The sequence below is a fragment of the Mobula birostris genome, chromosome 5 (genome assembly GCF_030028105.1).
Source record: "Mobula birostris isolate sMobBir1 chromosome 5, sMobBir1.hap1, whole genome shotgun sequence".
Taxonomy (NCBI): domain Eukaryota; kingdom Metazoa; phylum Chordata; class Chondrichthyes; order Myliobatiformes; family Myliobatidae; genus Mobula; species Mobula birostris.
This window is the reverse complement of record NC_092374.1, coordinates 198,524,069-198,548,255: the sequence shown is the minus strand read 5'-3', so window position 1 is coordinate 198,548,255 and position 24,187 is coordinate 198,524,069. Positions and strand designations below refer to the sequence as shown.

The following is a 24,187-nucleotide window of genomic DNA, read 5'->3' as shown; positions in this document are numbered from 1 at the left end:
TAAATATAATTTTGTAATCGTATGCGGTGTACTGTCTGTTGTTTCGTGGCACTAATTTGTAACAGGGTAGCAAATAACACCGTCTCCACACAAACCGGGGTTTGGGGTGGGACAGCGCCTCGATCTCACGAGTCTGGCGGGGCCGAAAACCGGTGGGGGGGGCGGGGGTAGTCACTTGTAACGACATCACGTTCCTTCTCTGAGTCCACAGCGCATCGAGTGGACAGTCGCAGTACAGCACATCCACGGAAGTGAAAGGGTCGTGAATCAGGAAGTAGCAGCGGTTAACATGGCTTCGAAAGGACAAGTCGAGAGTTTGACAGAGGAGGTAATTTGTCCCATCTGCCTGGAATTCTTTACCGATCCGGTTACACTGCAGTGTGAACACAACTTCTGCCGCACCTGCATCACACGTTGTTGGGAAAGGGAGGGGAGGAACACGTGTCCGGAATGTAGAGCGCAGTTTGCTGACTGGACCCTCAGGCCAAGCCGACTCCTCGCTAGACTGGCTGAGAAAGCTCAGAAACTACATCTGAAGCTGAGAGAGAAGGAAAGTAAACCTCTCTGCGAGGAACATGAGGAAGAACTGAAGATGTTTTGTGAAACAGACAAGAAACTGATCTGTGTGATTTGTGCAGTTGCGCAGGAACACAGACAGCACCGCTTCCTGTCGATTAAAGAAGCTTCTGAGCTCTACAAGGTAAAGGCAAGCAGATTTTGATCATGCGATTGCTTATTTGTTTCTTTATTCTCTAACTCTTCTATTTTCTGATTCTCAAAACCACACAGGGTCAGGTTAACTTTTCCTTAGAATTTCTCACAAAAAGGATGTCAGTGACGCAGGCAGTGGCGGAGCAACAGAAACTGAAGATTGAAAGAGTTCGGGTGAGTTTCGATTTCCTGATCTTGTGTGTAGATTTGTTATGTGTAATGCGGGTATTAACACGGCGGCGCATTGCTCGGTCGGTGCAGCTGTGGAAAAATCAGATGTCCTGGTTAGATCCTGATCTGGGATGCTGTCTGTGTGGTTTATGTGTTCTGCCTGTCACCGTCCCGGATTCCTTCCACGTCCCAAAGGCGCGCTGCTTGGATGTTCAATTGGCTGCCGTAAACTATGTTTGTGAGAGTGGGTGGTGAATCAGCGGCAGTGAATGTGCGTGTGGTAAAAGAATCGGCTGCAGGGATTGATAAGATAATGAACTTCCTTTTCACAATATTTCGGAAGCATCGCGATAAAGTTTTGAATCGCCAAGGCAAAGAGGTTTACAGAGCAAATGCTGACGAAATGTAATACTGCAGGTAAGTAACGTGGACAGCACCTACCGGTTGGGCTGAGAGACGTCTTCTCGTGCTCCGTTATTTTGTGCTCAAGATTGATGGGCTGAATGGTCACCTTCCCTATCGGAAGGATCTACAATACATTAACATAACACTTTAACCTTCACCCTTCATTCGACAGGAACAGTCACGCTTCCTTCAGTCGGATATCTCATCCCAGTTTGCTGAACTGCACCGGATTCTCACTGAGAAAGAGCAGCGCTTACTCCGAGATCTCATGGAAGAAGAGGCAAGGATTCTAAATTCAATGACGAAAAACCTTCGAGAGATTCAAGAGAATTTAAATTCTATTCAGGAGGAAATGTCAAAGTTACAGAAACAGCTGGATCAAAAAGACAGTGTGGTATTTCTGAAGGTGAGAGATTACATTACAAATTGATTCAGTTAAAATCCACTGTCACAAAGTGGTGGGTGGCATTTCTGAAATACATGCAGCATTTACCAATAATTCAGAAACTGGAATAAGTGCTGCCTGTTCTCCAGGGTTGATCTGGCAGTGATTCCCAAAAATAAATCAGTGCCATTGGAGGATTTTCTCCAAGCTGCTTGTGAATGAGTTGCTTTGATCTTGACACAGAGTTTGTGATTGTTTCATATCTCTACACTGTTCATATGAGTCACAGTTGCAGGCAGTGTGTGTGGCTGGTGTCGTGGTGTGAGGGCACTCCTGGAGAAAGTACATTAAGACCATAAGATATTGGTGCCGAATTAGCTTATACTGCCACAAGACACAGGAGCAGAATTAGGCCATTTGGCCCATCGAGTCTGCTCCGCCATTCAATCATGGCTGATCCCAGATCCCACTCAGCCCCATACATTTGCCCTTGCCATATCTAGACCAATCAAGAAGCTATCAACTTCTGCATTAAACATACCCACGGACTTGGCCTCCACCACAGTCTGTGACAGAGCATTTAGCAGATTCACCACTCTTTAGCTAAAAAAAATCCTCCTTACCTCTACTAAAAGGTCACCTCTCAATTCTAAGGCTGTGCCCCTTAGTTCTGGATACCCCCAGCAGAGGGAACATCCTCTCCACATCCACCTTATATAGTTTTTTCAATATTTGGCAGGTTTCATGCATCAGATGCCCACGTATTCTTTCAGCTCCAGTGAGTACAGGCCTAAAGCTGCCAAACAATCATCACATTCCTGGAATCATCCTTGTGAACCTCCTCTGGACTCTCCCCAAAGGCAACACATCCATTCCGAGATAGGGCCTAAAACTGTTGACAATACTCCAAGTGAGGCCTGACTACTGTCTTAAAAATCCTAAGCATTATCTCCTTGTCTTTATATTCTATTCCCTTACAATAAATGCCAACATTGCAGTTGCCTTCTTTACCATAGACTCAACCTGAAAGTTAACCTTCTGGGTGTCTTGAAGTGTCCTGTTCACCTCAGATGTTTGAATTTTCTCCCCATTTAGATAATAGTCTGCACTATATTTCCTTTTACCAAAATGCATTATCATACATTTCCCAACACCATTAGTCACTGGCAGCCAACCAGAGAAGTCTCTCGTTATTCCCACTTGCTGCCTCCTGCCTCTCAGCTATTCCTCTACCAATGCCAGTATCTTTCCTGTAACACCAGAGGATTTTATCATGTTAAGCAGCCTCATGTGTGGCACCTTATCAAATGCCTTCTGAAAATCCAAGTAAATGACATCCACTGTCTCTCCATTGTCCACCTTGCTTGTTACTTCCTCAAAGAACTCTAACAGATTTGTCAGGCAAGATTTCCCTTGACAAAAACCATGCTGACTTTGACTTATTTTATCATTAGTCTCCAAGTACCCTGAATCCTCATTTTTAATAATGGAACCCAACACTTACCCAACCACTAAGGTCAGGCTAACTGGTATATAATTTCCTTTCCTTTGCCTTCCTCCCTCCTCAAAGAGTGGAGTGACTTTTGCAATCTTCCGTCCTTTGCGACCATGCCAGGATCAAGTGATTCTTGAAAGTTCATGACCAGTGCATCCGTTATCTCTTCAGCAACCTCTCTCAGGGCTCTGGGATGTCGTCCATCTGGTCCGAGTGACTTATCCACCTTAAGACCTTTGAGTTTGCCCGGCACTTTTCCCTTTGTAATAGTAATGGCACTCAGTCCTGCTCCCTGACACTCACGGACCTCTGGCACACTGCTAATGTCTTCCGCAGTGAAGATAGATGCAAAGTACTCATTAAGTTCATCTGCCATTTCTTTGTCCCCCATTACTATCTCACCAGTATCATTTTCCAGTGGTCCAAAGTCAACTCTCACCTCCCTTTTACTCTTCATATAACTGAAAACACTTTTAGTATCCTGCTTTATGTTATTGGCCAGTTTACACACATATTTCATCTTTTCCCTTCTTATAGCTTTTCTGGTTGCCTTTTGTTGGATTTTTAAAGCTTCCCAATCATCCAAATTCCCACTCACTTTTACTACCTCGGCAGCCCTTTCCTTGGCTTTTATGCAATCGTTAACTTTCCTTGTCAGCCACGGTTGCCCATTGAGTCTGTTCCACCATTCCATCATGGCTGATTTAACACTCTATGTTCTTGCCTTCCCGTAACATTTCAGAGCCTGACTAATCAAGATCTATCAACCTTCACTTTAAAAAAAACCCGCCAACAGCCTCCACATCCGCCAGTGGCAATGAATTGCACAAATGCACTACCCCCGGCTGAATAAATTCATCCTCATCTCCAGTTCAAAATGGACTTTCCTCTATCCTGAGGCTATACATTGTTGTTCTAGACTCCCTCAATATAGGAAGTTTTTTCTCCACATCCACTCTATCTAGGCTTTTCAATATTTGATAGGTTTCAATACAAACCCCCCCTTATTCTTCAAAACTCCTCCGAGTACAGACCCAAAACTATCAACTCCTTCTCATACATTAATCCTTTCTTTCTGGGCATTATTCATATGAACCTCTTCTGGACCCTTTCCAATGACCGCAAACATTTTTTTTTCAGATAAGGGGCCCAAAGCTGCTCACAACAAGTGTGGTCTGGGCAATGCCTTATAACACCTCAGCATTATATGCTGGCCTTATATTCCAGTCCTCTCAAAATGAATGCTAACATTGCATTTGGCTTCCCTCACCCTACAGGTTGACCTTTAGGAAATCCTGCATGAGGACTCCCAGTCCCTTTCCACCTCTGATTTTTTAAAAAAATTTTCTCCCTGTTTTGACAATAATCTGTGCCTTTATACTTTTCCCAAAGTGCATTAGCAAACACTTCCCTACTCTATATTTTATCTGCCACCTCTTTTCCCATTCTTTCAATCTATGTCCTTCTGTAAGCTTCCTCAACAAAAGCTCCCCTTCCAGCTCTCTGAGCATTGGCTGTCAAATTGGTCACAAAACCATCAATTCCATCATCCAAATTATTGACATCATGTGAAAAGAAACATTCCCAACACCGATCCCTGCAGAACACCACCAGTCACCGGCAGCCAATCAGAAATGCTCTCTTTATTCCCACTCATTGCCTCCTGCAGTCAGCCACTATTCTATGCATGCTAATATTTTTCTTGTAGTACCATATCTGTTAAGCAGCCTTAACTGTTTGGCAAAAGCTTCCAAAAATCCAAATTTGGATTTAACATGGTATTAGAAATTGGTTATTGCCCAGAAAAAAACACAGAAATTGGAAAAATGTACCTTTTTCAGCTTGTAAACATAGAGGACTCCAGGGACGTGTTCTTGTCCCTGAATTACCTGCTAATTATGTCAATGGTCTGAGAGAGGGAGCTGTGTCCAGGTCACGTTCTGAAGAAGCAGCTGTGAACAGGCAATGTTGGTGGTCAACAGCTCTCTGAGCTCGCCGACAAGCCTGGCATTTTTGATATGTCCAGGAGCACCTGTAAGGCGTTCACCTTCGGAGTGCGGCCCTGAGGCCATTTGGATGACCCGATTCCTCACCAGTGTTACTGACTGAAGTGCCACGGGAGATCAGAACATCGAGAGAGCAGTGTACACCGTTGTCGAAATAAGCAACGCTGCAGACGGCAGATTGTAATATCGAAACAGCGAGCTGTTGGCAGGAGTGACACTTCTCACTCCCTCGTTAGTGAGAAGTGGAGCATGTGACATCTCGAAGTATTGCCGTGAACATTGTTTTGTGTGATGGACTCTGGATCGTGGATTCTTTGGGGGCTTTGCTATTGCTCGCATGGGACAGTGGTTGGGTCTGATGCTTTTGCTGAGGCCTCTGAGGGGGAGGGGACGGGTTGTCTCTTTGCAGCTGCGTGTGTGGGAAGTCGGGGACGGGCTTTGGTGTGCTAGTGTTTTCCGGCATTCATTCTTTGGGGTTTTTCTTCTGTTTGATTGGATGTCTGGGAAGAGTGAGAATTTCAGGTTGGACCCTGTATACGTTCTGTGACATTAAATAGAGCAATTGAAGCATTGATATTGACAAACAGAGTAAGTGGGCGTATGAGCTTCGTTGTGAGAAGGTGTGAGGGGATGATCATCAGAAAAAAGTGAAACAAATGGGAGATTCGAAATGAAACAGACTGTGAATGAATGAAATACAGCTGGATCTCAGACAAACCCATCAACACTAACTCATTATCAGCTTTTACTTACTTTTCTGAGTTATAGGTTTTAAGTCAATAGACAATAGACAATAGGTGCAGGAGTAGGCCATTCAGCCCTTCGAGCCAGCACCACCATTCACTGTGATCATGGCTGATCATCCACAATCAGTACCCAGTTCCTGCCTTCTCCCCATATTCCTTCACTCCACTATCTTTAAGAGCCCTATCTAACTCTTTCTTGAAAGCATCCAGAGAATTGGCCTCCACTGCCTTCTGAGGCAGAGCATTCCACAGAACCACAACCCTCTGTGTGAAAAAGTTTTTCCTCAACTCCATTCTAAATGGTCTACCCCTTATTCTCAAATTGTGGCCTCTGGTTCTGGACTCACCCATCATCGGGAACATGCTTCCTGCCTCCAGTGTGTCCAATCCTTTAATAATCTTATATGTTTCAATCAGATCCCCTCTTGTCCTTCTAAATTCCAGTGTATACAAGCCCAGTCACTCCAATCTTTCAACATATGACTGCCCCACCATCCCGGGAATTAACCTCGTGAACCTATGCTGCACTCCCTCAATAGCTAGAATGTCCTTCCTCAAATTTGGAGACCAAAACTGTACACAATACTCCAGGTGTGGTCTCAGCAGGGCCCTATATAACTGCAGAAGGACCTCTTTGCTCCTTTACTCAACTCCCCTTGTTATGAAGGCCAACGTGCCATTAGCTTTCTTCACTGCCTGCTGTACCTGTATGCTTGCTTTCAGTGACTGATGAACAAGGACAGCTAGATCTCATTGTACTTCCCCTTTTCCTAACTTGACACCATTCAGATAGTAATCTGCCTTCCTGTTCTTGCCACCAAAGTGGATAACCTCACATTTATCCACATTAAACTGCATCTGCCATGCATCTGCCCACTCACCCAGCCTGTCCAAGTCACCCTGCATTCTCATAACATCCTCCTCACATTTCACACTGCCACCCAGCTTTGTGTCATCTGCAAATTTGCTAATAAATTAATAAGTCTTTGCACTGCTGTGCTGCCACAAAAGAACTTACTTTTCATCATATGTCAGATGTAATCAACCTGGTTCTGAGTTCTTGCACATTAATTACAAACATTAGCAGGCAGGTGGAGCAGGTAGTTAAGAGAGTGACTGACATATGGAGTACTGTTCAGATTTGTCACCTTACCTGGAAATGTTAGAGTTGCATTGGAGGTGATGCCAAAGTGATTCAGCAAGGAAATTCCTTGGATGGGAAGATTCTCTTGTCAAGAGAATTTCACCGGCTTGAGTTTCAATTCTTTGAAGGGTGGCCAAGTGGCAAGGGTAGGCAGAAACAGCTTGTGCCCCACGAAGATGACAAAGTGAATGGCAAATGCCATAGAGGTGTCTAAATTTATTAGAAATTGATATTGGTATTAGTTTATTGGGGTGGTGGGGTAGAGATTTGTCTCTATCAAAGGAGGTATAAGGCATTCCTTCCCCCCGCTAGCCTGCAGGTCACCCTTGGGCAAGGTGTAGCACCTGCTTAGCCCCCAATCAGGGTCATGTGAAGCCATGGGAGCAGGTGGAGGATGGTGGTATGAGCAACAAGTCCTGGCTATGTGCCAGTCAGACAATCTCTGATGGGCATTGATAATGGCTGGATTCACCTGTCTTGTAGATACACTGCCCAGAAGAAGGCAATCACAAAGCACTTCTGTAGAAAAATTTGCCAACAATCATGGTGATGGAAAGACCATGATTGCCCACGTATTACGAGGCGGCACATAATGAATGAACTTCGGAAGAATAAGGGATGATGGTACTGAAAGATAGAAGAACTGAATGGGCTGTGACAGGATAAATGTGGAAATGCTTTCATGTGTGGGGGAGTCTGAAATGTGAGGACATAGTTTCAGGGTGAAGGCCTGGCCATATAATACTGAGAACTGAAGAAATTTCTTATCACCAAGAATAGTGAATCTCCAGAATCTCTCTCCAAAAAAGTTGGTATGGTTAACTGGCTTGGTGTGTTTAGAGGTGGAGAACATTTTAAAAAACACACAACAAAAAACAGGGAATTGAGAACTTTTGGAACCCAGCAGAGAGCAACAGATGAGACCTGAGGTAAATCAGCAATGACTGGTGTAGCAGGTTTGAGGGGGTTGGTAGCTCCTCCTTCTGCTATTTGTGTTTTTATGTTGTAATGATTGGGAGGAGGACTGTGACAGTGAGTGTGGACTAAGATTGATATCCGGAATGTGACATGCACACATCAGACATCTCTGGCTAGTTCTATCAGCTGTGGTTGGCATCCTGGGGGAGTTTGCGACTTTTGTTTTGTTCAATGTTAAATGGACAGGCTATTGGGTCCATCTTCATCTGTCAGCTTTGCTGTTCCACCCAGAACCTCATCATACCTGTTAACAATGCCCCAAATCCCATGGTCCCCCAGGCACTGATCACCTTCCCCTTACACTTATCTCTGCTGTTGGCTTAATGAACGCCTGTGGCATCCTGTTCCATATTCTCTTTACTGAATTCCTTATGGGATTCACTGAAAACCTGATGTCTTATTGTTGAATTTTGGTCTCCCCACAAGTACGGATATGTTTTCCACCCCATCCAATCAAATCTATTGATAAATTTAAATTCCTTAATCAGATCATCACTGACATCTTCTCCAGATAAAACTGCACAACCTGTCCAAACTTCCCTGCACCTTCCATTCTGTCAGTTACAGTAGAATATAAAAAAAAGTCCTTGTATCCTTGTACATTCTCCTGTCATTCTATGTCCTACGATATCCATTTTCCCTCTTTGTGTCTTATGTGAGTGAAGTTTGCTCAATGGGACTTTTCAGAGGCTTCAAATAATTTGGGTGAAATTCCTGCCATTGGGGTTGGACTGTCAGTCTCAGTGAATTCAGATTTGTGTTTTATTTCTTTCAGGAGGCAGCTCAACAGAAGAGAAGGTAGGACACGCTCTTCACTGAAACCCTGTCTGTGTTGTGAAATTGCACAAAACCTGTCAATGCTCAGTTTATAACTGGTTGTGTTCCTCCTGCAGGGTCCGTGCTGAAGAGAAATCATTGTCAGTGACAAATGGTACCCTGCTGATTGAAAAGTTGAATTGCCTCTTTTTGTTAAAAAACATATTGGGAGAATCATTTGATGCTATTAAGCGAGGTAAGCATTGTTATTGTGCATGAGACATCTTTAAATAAGACTTAGACACAAAGATTGCTATAACAGTAGACTGAAAGGGAGTAGTTATTTTATTCTAGCACCAACCCCACCTGCTGGGAAACATCACTGTCACATGGTGAGCTGGAGGTCCCTGAACACACTGACGTGGGACACAATATAACCAGTTGACACACTGTAAAATGAACATCCACATCATAATCCCATCCATCCTTCAAAAACGCCCCATGAGATGAGGTTGAAGACAACCATAATCGCTATGGAATGAAAACTCCTGTAGGGATAACCACAGGGATAAAAACTGGGATCATCAGGCAAATACACCTGGATGGTTCAGAGAAACACAGTTCTGCCCCTGCTGGTCTTTCGGGTCTCACAGTTGTTATCAAACCGCCACACAGAGACTGTGAGACTGAGACTCAGTCTGGAAAAACCAAGCAGCATTCACCTCCGATCAATCACCCAGACACTATATGATCTGGCAAATTTCCTCTCACACACGTACATGAGGAGGATTAGCAGATAATGGCCAGAATCTTTGTCAGGTACTTTCTCATTTCCCTCAGTAAACTAATCCATGATGTCTGTGCTGAGTGTGATACCAAACTAACCCACAACTCTTCACGTGCTGAACAGACAGGATGCAGGGCACAGAAGGTGGTGTATCTTCAGAATTCTCTGCAGTGGAGGGCTGTGGGGTCTCTGTCAATCAGTTCTTTTAAAGTCCCTGTCATCGTCACTGTACAGAAACGGGCCCCTTTGACCCATCAACTCTGTGCCGATCTATTTACCACCTACACTCATCCTATTGGCTGGCATTAGGTCAGTCTCCTTCTGTCTTTCCCATTGAAGTGCCTGTCTATGTGATTGCTGTCAACCTTTCTGGCAGCAAGTTCCAATATCTACCACTTACTGTTCAATTAAACTCACCTTTAAACTCCTTCCTTCCACCTCAGGCATCTGGCCTCTTGTATTCGATCCTTGTCCTCTGGGAAAAAGATTTCAACCATCTGCTCAATCTACGTCCCTCATAACCTGATATATTTCTGTCAAATCTCCCCTCGGCCCATTTCCCTGCATATGGCCCGTATCCTTCTAAACCTACCCTGTCGTCATTTCTCTGCCCCAGGTCTCAACTCCTCATCTATACCAGTTCCACCAGGACTCTCAAGTCTCCAGTGTTACAGAGATGATAGCCCTCATTTTCTACCACATTACAGAAGCAGATGTTAATGCAGGTCCTAAAATGCAGAACAGTAGATAAATCCCCGGCTCCGGATCATTGTAGGAAGATCAGGAAGAAACCGTGGGGTCCTTTTCAGAGATATGTGTATCATTGATGGGCTGGAAGGCTGGAGGCTGACTAATGTTATACCTTTATTGAAGGTAGGCTGCAGTAAAAAGCCTGGGAAGTACAGAAGGTGAGCCTAACATCTGGGGTGGGTACATTAATGGAGGGGGTTCTGAGAGACAGGATCTACATTCATTTGAAAGGCAAGGACTAATCAGGGATACCCAGCCTGGTTTTCTGCATGGATGAAGATGGTGGGTAATGGAAGTGCAGGGGACATCATCTACAGGGACTTTAGCGACGTATTTGGCAAGGTACTTCATGGTAGGCCATTCCACAGAGTAAGATCACCTGGGATACCGAATGATCTGGCAAATTAGATACAGAATTGGATGGGTGGAGTGCTGTGACCAGCAGTGTGCATAATCACAGGGCAACACAGTAGCATAGTGGTTAGCACAACACTTTACAGTAAAGGCCATCCAGGTTTAACTCCCACCGCTGCCCGTTCACTCAGTGAATGTGTGGGTTTCCTCCCGCGATCCAAAGACATACCAGTTGGTAGGTTAATCGGTCATTGTAAACTGTTCTGTGTTTAGGCTAGAATTAAAATCGGGGCATTGCTGATGGTGTGGCTTGAAGCACCTATTCCACGCTGTATCTCAATAAAAATAATAGAATTAAATAAACAACTTACAATGGCCAATTAACCTACGAACTGATTCATCTTTTTACTATGGGGGGAATTCTGAGCAGCTGGTGGAAACCCATGATGACATCGGGAGAACATAAACCTCCTTACGGAATTTAACTCCGAACGCCCCGAAGTGCTATCCACTCAGTTACTATGACGCCCATGGATGTCACCGTCACACCCATGATTTATCAGAGATTACAACGGGTCCTTGATAAACTAGGGCATTGGGCTGTTAAATGGCTGATGGATTTTAATTCAGAGAGATGTGGGCGTTGCGTTATGTAGCAGCAAGGAATCGGTAATCGATGATGCCACTAACTCAGGGTTGCCTATTGAGCAAGTAAGACATTGACTCAGGGCAATTTTATGTTTTGAACAGCGGCCAAAAAGTGATGGGGATTGATCGGAAAGAACCAATTAAAATAAGGAAGGGGCAAGTAGAGTGGCTGTCATTGGAGTGGACAGTGTTAGAGTGCAGATTCTGAGGTTTTAGCTCTTTAAGGCTTCATTGAGGAGCAGCTTGAGTGAGAGAAAGCAAAAAGCAGTCGGTAGGTTTTTCTCCCACAGTTTATTTATTGTTTTTCCTTCTTTATACTTGCTCAGATAGAACAACAGAGATGCCAGGCAGGATAGGTAAATGCTTCTCTTGCGGGATGTGGGAAGACGGGGAGTTCTGCAGTGTCCCTGATGATGACATCTGCCAGAGGCGTATCCAGCTGCAGCTTTTAAGACTACATGTTAAGGATGAAGTTTGGATCATTTGGGAGACTGCGGGGGTAATAGATAGGACATCTAGAGAAGCAGATGCAGAGGGAGCCAAACACAGGAAACTACGTGACTGTCAGGAAGGGGAAAGTGGTAAAACAGACAGGGCCGAGTACCCCCGTGGCCGTGCCACTCAATAACACTTTGGATGCTGTTGGGTTTGAGCGGGGGAAAGTCACAGCGATCAGGTCTCTGGCATTGAGTTTGACTCAATGACTCAGAAGTGAAGTAGGGAGAAAAGGAAAGCTGTGGTGATAGGGAATTCAATAGTCTGGGAAACAGAAACGAGGATCTGTGGACGAGAACAAAATTTTCAGATGCTATATTGCCCCCTGGGTGCTAGGAACCAGGACATTTAACATCTGGACCTCAGTATTCTTAAATGGGATGAGCAGCCAGAGGTCATAGTTCATGTAGGTACCAACGACATAAGTAGAAAGACGGCAAGGTTCCGCAAAATGAATTCGAGGAGGTAGGTGCTAAGTTAAAGGGCAGGACCTCCAGGGTTGTGATCTCAGGATTGCAGTCTGTGCCAATAGTTAGTGATGCCAAAAATAGGAGAATTATGCTGTTTAACATGTGGATAGGGAGTTGGTGTAGGAAGAAGGGGGCATCAGATTTCTGAATCATTAGCCTCTCTTCCAGGGAAGGTGGGACCTGTACAAATCAGAGAATTTGCACCTGAACCGGAGAAGACTAATATCCGAGCAGGAGGTTTGCTAGTGCTGCACGACAGGGGTGGGGGTGGGGGAGGGTTTAATATAGTGTTGAGGGGGATGGGAAACAGAATGCCAGAACAGATAGTGGAGAGGTTCTGGAGACAGATGTTATTAAGACCTCAGACAAAGCTCAGAATCAAAAGTTTGAGTGTGCCTGGAGACTGGAAGTGAACGAGGTCCTCAATGAATACTTCTCTTCGGTATTCACAAATGAGAGGGAACTTGATGATGATGAAGACAATATGAGTGAGGTTGATGTTCTGGAGCATGTTGATATTAAGGGAGAGGAGGTGTTGGAGTTGTTAAAATACATTAGGACGGGTAAGTCCTTGGGGCCTGACAGAATATTCCCCAGGCTGCTCCACAAGGTGAGGGAAGAGATTGCTGAGCCTCTGGCTAGGATCTTTATATCCTCATTGTCCACAGGAATGGTACCGGAGGACTGGATGGCAGCGAATGTTTTCCCCTTGTTTAAAAAAGGTAGTAGGGATAGTCCAGGTAATTATAGACCAGTGAGCCATACATCTATGGTGGGAAAGCTGTTGGAAAAGATTCTTAGAGATAGGATCTATGGGCATTTAGAGAATCATGTCTGATCAGGGACAGTCAGCATGGCTTTGTGAAGGGCAGATCTTGTCTAACAAGCCTGAGAGTTCTTTGAGGAGGTGACCAACCATAGATGAGGGTAGTGCAGTGGATGTGATCTACATGGATTTTAGTAAGGCATTTGACAAGGTTCCACACGGTAGGCTTATTCAGAAAGTCAGAAGGCGTGGGATCCAGGGAAGTTTGGCAAGGCGGATTCAGAATTGGCTTGCCTGCAGAAGACAGAGGGTCATGGTGGAGGGAGTACATTCAGATTGGAGGGTTGTGACTAGTGGTGTCCCACAAGGATCGGTTCTGGGACCTCTACTTATCGTGATTTTTATTAACGACCTGGATGTCGGGGTAGAAGGGTTGGTTGCAAGCTTGCAGATGACACAAAGGTTGGTGGTGTTGTAGATAGTGTAGAGGATTGTCGAAGATTGCAGAGAGACATTGATAGGGTGCAGACGTGGACTGGGAAGTGGCAGATGGAGTTCAACCCGGAGAGGTGTGAGGTGGTACACTTTGGAAGGACAAAGTCCAAGGGGGAGTACAAAGTAAATGGCAGGATACTTGGTAGTGTGGAGGAGCAGAGGGATCTTGGGGTACATGTCCACAGATCCCTGAAAGATGCCTCACAGGTAGATTGGGTAGTTAAGAAAGCTTATGGGGTGTTAGCTTTCATAAGTCGAGTGATAGAGTTTAAGAGTCGCGATGTAATGATGCAGCTCTATAAAACTCTGGTTAGGCCACACTTGGAGTATTGTGTCCAGTTCTGGTCACCTCACTATAGGAAGGATGTGGAAGCATTGGAAAGGGTACAGAGGAGATTTACCAGGATGCTGCCTGGTTTAGAGAGTATGCATTATGATCAGAGATTAAGGAAGCTAGAGCTTTACTCTTTGGAGAGGAGGAGGATGAGAGGAGACATGATAGAGGTATACAAGATAGTAAGAGGAATAGATAGAGTGGACAGCCAGCGCCTCTTCCCCAGGGCACCACTGCTCAATACAAGAGGACATGGCTTTAAGGTAAGGGGTGGGAAGTTTAAGGGAGGATATTAGAGGAAGGTTTTTTTTACTCAGAGAGTGTTTGGTGCGTGGAATGCACTGCCTGAGTCAGTGGTGGAGGCAGATACACTAGTGAAATTTAAGAGACTACTAGACAGGGTATATGGAGGAATTTAAGGTGGGGGGGTTATAATGGGAGGCAGGGTTTGAGGGTCGGCACAACATTGTGGGCCGAGGGGCTTGTACTGTGCTGTACTATTCTATGTTCTATCTTCTTTTGTCCTGTGTTGCATATATTTCAATGCAGGAAGTATTGTAGGAAAGACAGATGAGTTCACGACATGGATCAACATATAGAATTATGATATGTAACCATTATTGAGATGTGGGCACGTGGCCAAGTGGTTAAGGCATTGGACTAGTGACCTGAAGGTCGTGAGTTCGAGCCCCAGCGGAGGGAACCTGCTGTGTCCTTGAGCAAGGACTTAATCACACATTGCTCTGCGACGACACTGGTGCCAAGCTGTATGGGTCCTAATGCCCTTCCCTTGGACCACATTGGTGTCGTGGAGAGGGGAGACTTGCAGCATGGGCAACTGCTGGTCTTCCATACAACCTTGCCCAGGCCCACGCCCTGAAGAATGAAGACTTTCCAGGCACAGATCCATGGTCTTGCAAGACTAACGGATGCCCTTCAGTGAGATGTGATTATAGGAGGAGCAGGAGCAGCTCAATATTCCAGGGTTGTGATGTTTTAAACGTGACAGAATGGGAGGGATTAAAGGAGAAGACTATCAACGAAAGCCACCAGAGGGACATGATGCTGCTAGTATAAAAGTCTTTATTCAGCTCACAATAGATGGCAGCCTTTGGAGTCACTCTGGAGAGAGAAGCTCCCTGACCTAACAATACATCACATTTTTTATGTTAAAGAACAAAAGTAACAACAGAACTACTTATATCATTGCATTGCATTCATGACTCTTCATTTGAATTACTTATAACTTTCAAATGCCCAGGTCTTCACACCAACACACCCAAAATGAGTGTTAATCACTGATGTCTCTGAGGTACATTTTAAATTCAAACTAAAATCCGTATTCGGATCTGAAGACTGGTTGCTATTGAAGTTAATATTTGCAATATTCCATAACTCCAGAATACACACTAACAACCAGTCAGGGAAAATGTCACAGTATTGCTCCGACTGGAGAACTCATCTAGCGAGGTGTTATAGATGGACATGGGGAATAAGTAAAGTATAACTGTGTAATGGGGCAATATTAATGACCACCCAACAATCCACGGGATTGAGAGGAATAAATCTGCAGAGAGATCACAGCCTGTTGCAAGAAACATGAAGTTGTTTCTTAACATAAATTTAACTTTCCACGTATTGTAGAAACCCCATACTGTAAAACGACTAGATGGGGTAGAGTTTGTCAAATGTGCTCAGGAACATTTCATTCATCTGTACGTAGAAGTACCAATGAGAAAGTGGACAATTTGTGATCTGCTACTAAGGAATGAGACAGAGCAGTGACAGAAGTTTGTGTAAGGGAATACTTTCGATCTAGTGATCAGAGTGCGATTAGTTTCAAAATAAATATAGTCCACCAATTGAGATTCTAAATCGGAAAAAGGCCAATTTTGATGGTACCAGAAATGATCTGGCATGTGGATTGGGACAGGCTGCCTTCTGGCAAAGGTCTATTTAGTAAGAGGGAGGCCTTCAAAAGTGAAATTATGAGAGTACAAAGCTTGAATATGCCTGTCCGAATAAAGGGTAAAGATAACAAAGTTGAGGGAACTTTGGTTTTCAAGCGGTATTGAGATCCTGGTTAATAAAGGAGGTACATAACATGTGCAGGCAGGCAGCAACAAATGAGGTGTTTATGTAGTATAAGAAGTGCAAGAGAATACTTACAGAAGGAAATCAGAAAGGATAAATGAAGGCATGAAGTTGCCCTTGTAGACAAGGTGAAGGAGAATCCTTAGGGATTCTGCAGATATGTTAAAAACAAACAGATTACAGGGACAAAATTGGAAGTTCATAATAGTAATCCAAACGTGGAGGTAAAAGAGATGCGGGGGCGGGGAGGATCCTAATTGATTTTATTTTTACATCTGCATTTACTCAGGGGATGGATGCACAGTCTATAGAAGTGAGAGAAAGTGGCAACGACTTCAGGGACCTGCTGGAACTCCTGTTTATTTTCTGATCCTTGGGGTCTTCCAGGAGTCACCAATGGAATGCAGTCTTAATTGTAACGACTGTGTTTTTAAGTACAAACAAAACATGCAAGTCACCTTTTATAATCCAGATAACCAAAGTTCATCAGATAGAAATAAAACTCATTAATAAGCTACATAATTAAAGCAGTTACTTCATGTAGTTAATGTACTAATACTTAGCTAATTAAAAATGACAAAGGTGATAATGCTTCTGTTTAACTGGTATACCACTTTCTGTCAGTAAGTGCAGATGAACCACCACACACTGAGAAAAATGCATGACTTTGTTAAAAGTACAAATCTTATTTAAAAAAAGGTATTATTTAAAAAGTCATTTCCAACAGACCCTATACAGATTACAGAGAAGGCAGTGTTTCCTGAGGGAAATTAGGGTGGATGAATCCTCAGGGCTAGACAAGGAGTTCCCTCAGTCCATGTGGGAGGCAAATGCTGAAAGTGCAGTGCCCCTGGCAGAGATATTTAAATCATCCTTAGCGACAGGTGAAGTTCCAGTGGATTGGAAGACAGTGCCGCTGAAGAAAGGCTCTAAGTTGAGCCAAGAAATTCTCAGCCAGAGAGCCCGACATCAGTGGTGGGAGAGTTATTGGAAGGTATTCCACCAGCTTGAATATATGAGTATTTGGATAGCATGGACCAATTAGAGATAGTTGACATGGCTTCATGCGTGGTAGGTCATGTCTAACTAATCTTACAGGATTTGTCGAGGAAGTTACAAGGAAAGTTGATGAAGGCAAGGCAGTGGATGTTGGCTCTGTGTACTGTAGCAAGGCATTTGTCAAGGTCCCGCATGGGAGATTGGTCAAGAAGGTTCGTCCACTCAGCGTTCAAGCTGAGGTGGGAAACTGGATTAAAATTGGCTTTGTGGAAGAAGCCAGAGGATGGAGGTAGTTGGAGGCCTGTGAATAGTGGAGTGACACGGGGATTTGTGCCGTTTCCATTGTTGTTTGTCATCTATATCAATGATCTGGATGATAATGTTGTTACCTGGATCAGGGAATTTGTGGATGACACCAAGATTTGGGGTGTAGAGTACAGCGAGGAAGACGACCAGAGCTTGCAGCGGGATCTCAACCCTCCAGAAAAATGGGCTGAAGAATGATGAAATTGAATCAAGACAAGTGGGAGGTGTCGCACCAGAGCAACTAACGAGGGTAGGTCTTACAAGGTGAATGGTAGGGCAGTGAGGAGTGCAGTAGAATAAAGGATCTGAGAATGCAGGTCCATAATTCATTGAAAATGGTGTTGCAGATAGATAGGGTTCTAAAGAAAGCTTTTGGGCACATTGGCTTTCATTAATCAACGTATTGAGTACAGGAGATGGGATGTTATTTTGAAGTGGTATAAAACATTGGAGAGCCCTAATTTGCAATATTATGTGTAGTTTTGGGCACAAGTCTAAAGGGAAGATGTAAGTAAGGCTGGAAGAGTAGAGAAAAAAATTGTAAGGGTGTAGCTGGGAGTGCAGGACCTGAGTTATAAGGAAAGATTGAATAGATTAGGACTTTATTTCTTGGAATGGCGAAGATTGAGGGGAGATTTGATATAGTGTACAAAATTATGAGGGCTATAGTTAGTGTAAACATAAGCAGGCTTTTTCCATGAGGTTGGTTGGGACTACAACTGGAGGTCCAGAGTTAGAATCAGGATCAAAATCTGGTTATTATCACCGGCATGTGTCAGGAAATTTGTTAAATTAGCAGCAGCAGTTCAATGCAAAGCATGATAATATGGAGAGAGAAAATAAAAGTAAAGCAATTACTGTGTATGTGTATAATCAACAATACTGTAAAAAAAAAATCAATAGTAGTGTTCGTGGGTTCAAATTCCATTTAGGAATCATATGGCAGAGGGGAAAAAGATGTCCTTGAATCACTTGAGTGTGTGCCTTCAGGCTTCTGTACCTCCTTCCTGACGGTACAACGAGAAGAGGGCTTCTCTTGGGTGATGAGGGTCCCTAATAATGGACGTTGCCTTTATGGGGTACCGCTCCTTGAAGATGTCTTGGGTACTACGGAGGCTAGTACCCAAGATGGAACTGACTAATTTTACGACTTTCTGTAGCTTCTTTCGGTCCTGTGCAGTAGCCACCACCCCTCGCATCAATCCCAGACAGTGATGCAGCCTATCCGAATGCTCTCCACAGTACATCTTAGTCGACAAACCAAATTTCTTCAAACTTCAAATGAAACATGGCTACAGTTTTGCCTTCTTTCTAGCTGCATCGGTATGTTGGGACCAGGTTAGATTCTCAGAGATCTTGGCTCCCAGGAACTTGAAATTACTCACTCTCTTCACTTCTGATCCCTCTATGAGGACTCGTTCATGTTCCCTTGTCTAATCCTTCCTGAAGTACACAATCAGCTCTTTCGTCTTACTGACATTGAGTGCCAGGTTGTTGCTGCAACACGACTCCACTAGTTGGTATATCTCGCTCCTCTATGCCCTCTCATCTCCATCTGAGATTCTACCAACAATGGTTGTATCATCAACAAATTTATAGATGGCATTTGAGCTATACCTAGCCACACAGTCATGGGTATAGAGGGAGTAGAGCAGTGGCTAAGCTCACACCCTTGAGGTGCACCAGTGTTTGTCGTAAATGAGGAGGAGATTTTATCCCCAATCCACACAGATTGTGGTCCTGTGGTTAGGAAGTCGAGGATTCAATTGCAGACAGAGATACAGAGGGCCAGGTTCTGTAACTTACCAATCAAGATTGTGGGAATGATGGTGTTAAACACTGAAAGGCAAGATGTTTAAGGGAGACATCTTCACTCAGATGTCTTAAGGAATAATAAGACTGTGGAAAGAGCTGACAGCACAAGTAGTGCAGCGAGCTTGATTTCAATGTTTTAGATATGTTTGGATACGTACATGGATGGAGGCATAGGGAGGGCTATTTTCCTGGTGCAGGTCGATGGGAGTAGGTAGTGTAAATGGTTTGGCATGGACTAGGTTGGCAAAAGGTCTTGTTTCTGTTTTGTACTTTTCTATGTCTCAATGAATCTAAACCTAAACAGGATTTACCCAGCAATTGGCGAGTCTCTGGAGAGTGTTCGGTAGGAATACTGAGTGCAGGAGCTGGAATGTGACATTGCGACACTTTGGAGCACTGTGACCAGAATGTTTACCTTGCTATAACAATGATGTCATTAATTTGAAAAGAGTGCAAAACAGGTTTACAACGATGTTACTGGAGATGGAGGGATTTGGTTTTGAGGAATGGCTGGATAGGCCGGGAATTTTCACTGGGGATTAGGAGGCTGCTAAGGGAAACACTAGAGGCGGGAATAGTTACAATAATTTTGAAGACATCTGGACAGGTACATGGGTAGGAAATACTTAAAGGAATAATGGGCAAATTCAGGCAAATGGGAGTAGCTCATTAAAACAAGTCGGTCAGCACAAATGAATTTGGTCCAAAAGCCTACCTTATCTCCTCTTTAAATGCCTCCGGAATTCACTCACCACATTCTCATCTGGATCCAGTTGCTGCTCTACCCCTTCCTTACAGCCATAAGACCCATAAGACAATAAGATATAGGAGCAGAATTAGGCCATTTGGCCCATCGAGTCTTCAACGCCATTCAAATATGGCTGATCCTTTTTTCCCATCCTCAGGCCCACTTCCTGGCCTTCTCTCAGTAACCTTTGATGCTGTATCCAATCAAGAACCTATCAATCTCTGCCTTAAATACACCCAACGACCTGGCCTCCACGGCTGCCTGTGGAAACAAATTCTACAAATTCACCACCCTCTGGCTGAAGAAATTTCTCCGCATCTCTGTTTTAAATGGACGACCCTCTATCCTGAGGTTGTGTCTTCTTGTCCTAGACACCGCCACCATGGGAAACATCCTTTCCACATCTACTCTTTCTAGGCCTTTTAACATTTGAAAGGTTTCAATGAGATCCCCCCTCATCCTTTGAAATTCCTCCAAGTGCAGACCCAGAACTATCAAACGTTCCCAAAATCATCCTTGTGAGCCTTTTCTCGGCCCTCTCCAATGCCAGCACATCTTTTCAGAGATGAGGAGCCCGAAACTGTTCACAATACTCAGGATAAGGCCTCACCCAATGCCTTATAAACCCTCAGCATCATGTCCCTGCTGTTTATTCTACACCTCTTGAAATGAATGCTAACATTGCATTTGCCTTCCTCACCACCAACTGAACCTGAAAGTTAACATTTAGGGTGTTCTGCAAAGGACTCCCAAGTCCCTTTGCATCTCCGATTTCTGGATTTTCTTCCCGTGTAGAACATAGACTACACATTTATTTCTACTAACAAAGTGCATGACCATGCATTTTCCAAAATTGTATTTCATTTGCCACTCTCTAGCACATTCTTCTAATCTATCTAAGCAGCCTTCCTGTTTCCTCAACACTATCCTCCCCTCCAATAATTTTTGTATACAAACTTGGCAACAAAGTCATCTATTCCATCACTTAAATCAGTTATATACAGCATAAAAAGAAGCAGTCCCAACACCAACCACTGTGGAACACCTCTAGTCACTGGCAGCCAAGAAAAGGATCCTGTTATTCCCACTTGTTGCCTCCTACCAATCAGCCATTCTCTAACCATGCCAGTAATTTGCCTGTCTTACCTTGGGCTCTTAACGTTGTAAGCAGCCTTATGTTTGGCACCTTTTCAAAGGCCTTCTGAAAGTCCAAATATACAATATCCACTACATCTCCTTTATCTGTCCTACTTGTAATCTCCTTAAAGTATTCCAGCAGGTTTGTCCTAGATTTGCCCTTCAAGAAGCCATGCTGACTTTGTCCTGTCTTGTCCTGTGTCACCAAGTCTTCCATAACCTCCTCCTTAACAATTATTCCAACATCTTCACAGCCACTGAGGCCAGGCCAACTGGTCTATAATTTCCTTTCTGCTGCCTTCCTCCTTTCTTAAAGTGTTAAGACCTGTTTCCATGGGCTCTCTCCCGTCTTTCTTTCCGTTCTTGTGTGAAGGTCTCAACCACTGTCCATCTCCCTCCACATCTGCTGCTTATCCGCTGAGTTCCTCCAGCATTTAGTTTGTGTTTTTCTGGAAAACTCCGCTCACACCCCAGAGGAAAACCCTCAGGAAGATACTGCATGGTCCATTCTCTCGCTGAGTAAAATCGCAGGAAAGGTTTCTGTCGGCTATCCGACTACGCCTGAGGCCCAGCGGCCTCTCCCCCGGTTCCATGGTAGTGCTGCCCGAGTCTTCTCCCAGTTCTTGGGGACTCTCTAATTCTCTGCTTCTCCCCTCAGACTCTGTCACCCTGGATGTGGAAACGGCGCATCTGGAACTCGAGGTCTCTGAGGATCGGAAGAGTGTGAGACGGTCCGGAACCCGGAGGAATCTCCCTGATACCACGAAGAGATTCATAAACTGGCTTTGTGTGTTGGGATCGGAGGGATTCACATCGGGGAGACATTACTGGGAGGTGGAGGTGACGGGGAATCAGTGGTGGAGTCTGGGAGTGGCCACAGAATCTGTGGACAGGAAAGGAGATGTCACTCTGAGTCCGGAGACCGGATTCTGGATCATCGGGCGGCGTGATGACGTGGTGAAAGTTCTCAGCTCCCCTGAATCCCGTCTCCCTGCTGGTCCCATCCCCGGGAGGGTGGGAGTTTATCTCAGTTGCAAGTCCGGGACAGTTTCATTTTACAACGCGGAGACCAAGTCTCAACTCTACACCTTCACCGGGAGTAAATTCACGGGGAAACTTTATCCTTTCTTCGCGACTAGATATGGAATGCAGTGGCTGAGAATCTGCTCCGGTTGTGCTGCAGGTCTGTAAATGTGTTGGATCCTGGGAACTGGTGTCAGGAGTAAGTCCCTGTAAATTTAAATTTGAGAAGAGTGAAATAAACGCTATTTGAGAATTATCGGTTCATTAATTTTAATGTGTTAACGTTATCCGTCAACGAACAGAAATACTGCGGAAGGTGATTCTTGAGCTCCCCGGGTCCTAAGACCCACCGGCTCTGTTGTGAGTTCTCAGGGACAAGGTGAATCTTGGGCAAACGGGGCATGCTGTGGTGGTAACACAGGAAGTGCCGGAGACTCCCAGCGAGTCAGTGCAATCTATGGAGGGAAGTGATCAGCTCGAGCTGCTTCATCTAGACCGAAAGTCAGAGGGGAGATAATCGGTGCAGAATGGGGGAGACAAGGATGGAGAAAGAGCTGGCTGGTGTTGAGTGGATCCAGCAGAGGGGTTGATAGGTAGATGAGGGAGGGATGAATTGTGAAAATGTGTCGGAATCTGGGACATGAGAAGCGGCGGGACATGAGAAGCGGCTGAAGATTTTAGATTCTGGCATGCCGGAGAAGTGGAGCATGGAATAAAGAGAAGGGGTGGGGATGAATGTGTGAGTGATAGGCAGATGGAGATGATGAGTCAGGCTGAGACAGAAAATTGAATAGGAAAATCGACAAGGTCGGGGGGTGGGGGGGCGACTTCAGTAAGTTTGAGGGTTTGATGTCATGACGCCAGTTTGCAGGCTACCCAGCCGGAACATGAGGGGGCTGCCCCTGAGATGTTAAAAGATTAATTTATCCTGCTGACATATTAAACATGATCTGACGCGTGCCTGTGCTGCCTCTTCCATTGCCTCCTTGCCGAGGTGGGTATCAGTATGCAAACAATCAATAGGCATTGGCAGCACAGCATCAGGGATACAGAGGCCTTTTGACGCAGAGTGCGAACACCCATGCGCCTTCCATATTTGTTTTTCTCAGTCAGCGGTGTCCCCCTGTAAGCGCTGGGCAGTGTCAATGTCTGGTATGCCCATTGCTTTCGAGGCAGGCGAACGATTTAATGCCTGCCGGTTCGTAGAGGACACAATAGAATTGCGAGCTGTTGCAGCGTCCTTGGCAGCTTGATCAGCTCTGGCATTGCCATTACTAACATCCGTGTTGTCCATCACATGGGCAGCACATTTGATTATGGCCAATTGCTTGGGGAGGAGGATGGCTTTGAGGAGGTTTTGGACATATAGTGAGTTCTGAATTGGTATCCCTGAGGAGGTCAGAAATCCGCGCTGCGACCATAGCTGGCCGAAGTCATGGGCCACCCCAAAGGCGTATTGTGAGTCCGTGTATATGTTTACTGATTTTCCTGTAGCCAGGATGCAGGCTCATGTTAGAGCAAAGAGCTCTGCTTTTTGAGCAGATGGAGGATCGGAGGAGGCTGATTCTAAGGTGGTTGTGTGGTTCACAATTGCTTATCCTGAAAGGTGAACTCCTAAAGGTGATATAGAAGAGCTACCATCCATGAAGAGGGTAAGATCCGGTGTGGGTAATGGGGCATCTGAAAGGTCCGGTCGAGGGGAGGTTAAGAAGTGACTGCGTAAAAGGCAATCATGGGGGTTACTGGGAGCTCGTCTGGTGGGCTACTCAGGAAGGTCACCAGGTTCACAGTTGAACAGTAGGAGAAGGTCAGAACGGGGTTATTGAGGAGAGCTACCTCATAACGACTCAGGCATGCTTATGTAAGATGTTGGGTCTGATGGGAAGTCAAGAGGGCTACAATAGCGTGTGAGGAATAGACAGTCGGAGGTTGTTGGAGAGTAATATTGGAAGCGGCAGTTACAAGGGAGTAGATAGCGGGGAGAATTTGTGAGCAGGGTGGGAGGACCATGGCTACAGGGTCAAGGGAGTCAAGTAGTAGGCCACTGGTCTGTTGCGATCCCCATGGTCTTGGGTCAAAACAACAGTTGTGCAGTCCTCTCGGATACTGGCTTACAACTGGAGAGGTCTGTCATTCAAAGGACTTCCGAGTGCTGGGCCACAGGAAAGG

General features: G+C 44.9%; 1 protein-coding gene across 1 annotated transcript; it reads left to right on the top strand.

Annotated features, from left to right (window-relative positions):
* Positions 1-211: 211 nt before the first annotated feature.
* Positions 212-22,264, top strand: LOC140198250 (zinc-binding protein A33-like). Its single transcript, XM_072259307.1, has 6 exons — positions 212-700; positions 790-885; positions 1,460-1,693; positions 8,817-8,839; positions 8,935-9,053; positions 21,654-22,264. The coding sequence occupies exons 1-6, from the start codon at positions 290-292 to the stop codon at positions 22,184-22,186; spliced, it is 1,416 nt and encodes a 471-aa protein (XP_072115408.1). The 5' UTR covers positions 212-289; the 3' UTR covers positions 22,187-22,264.
* Positions 22,265-24,187: the final 1,923 nt, after the last annotated feature.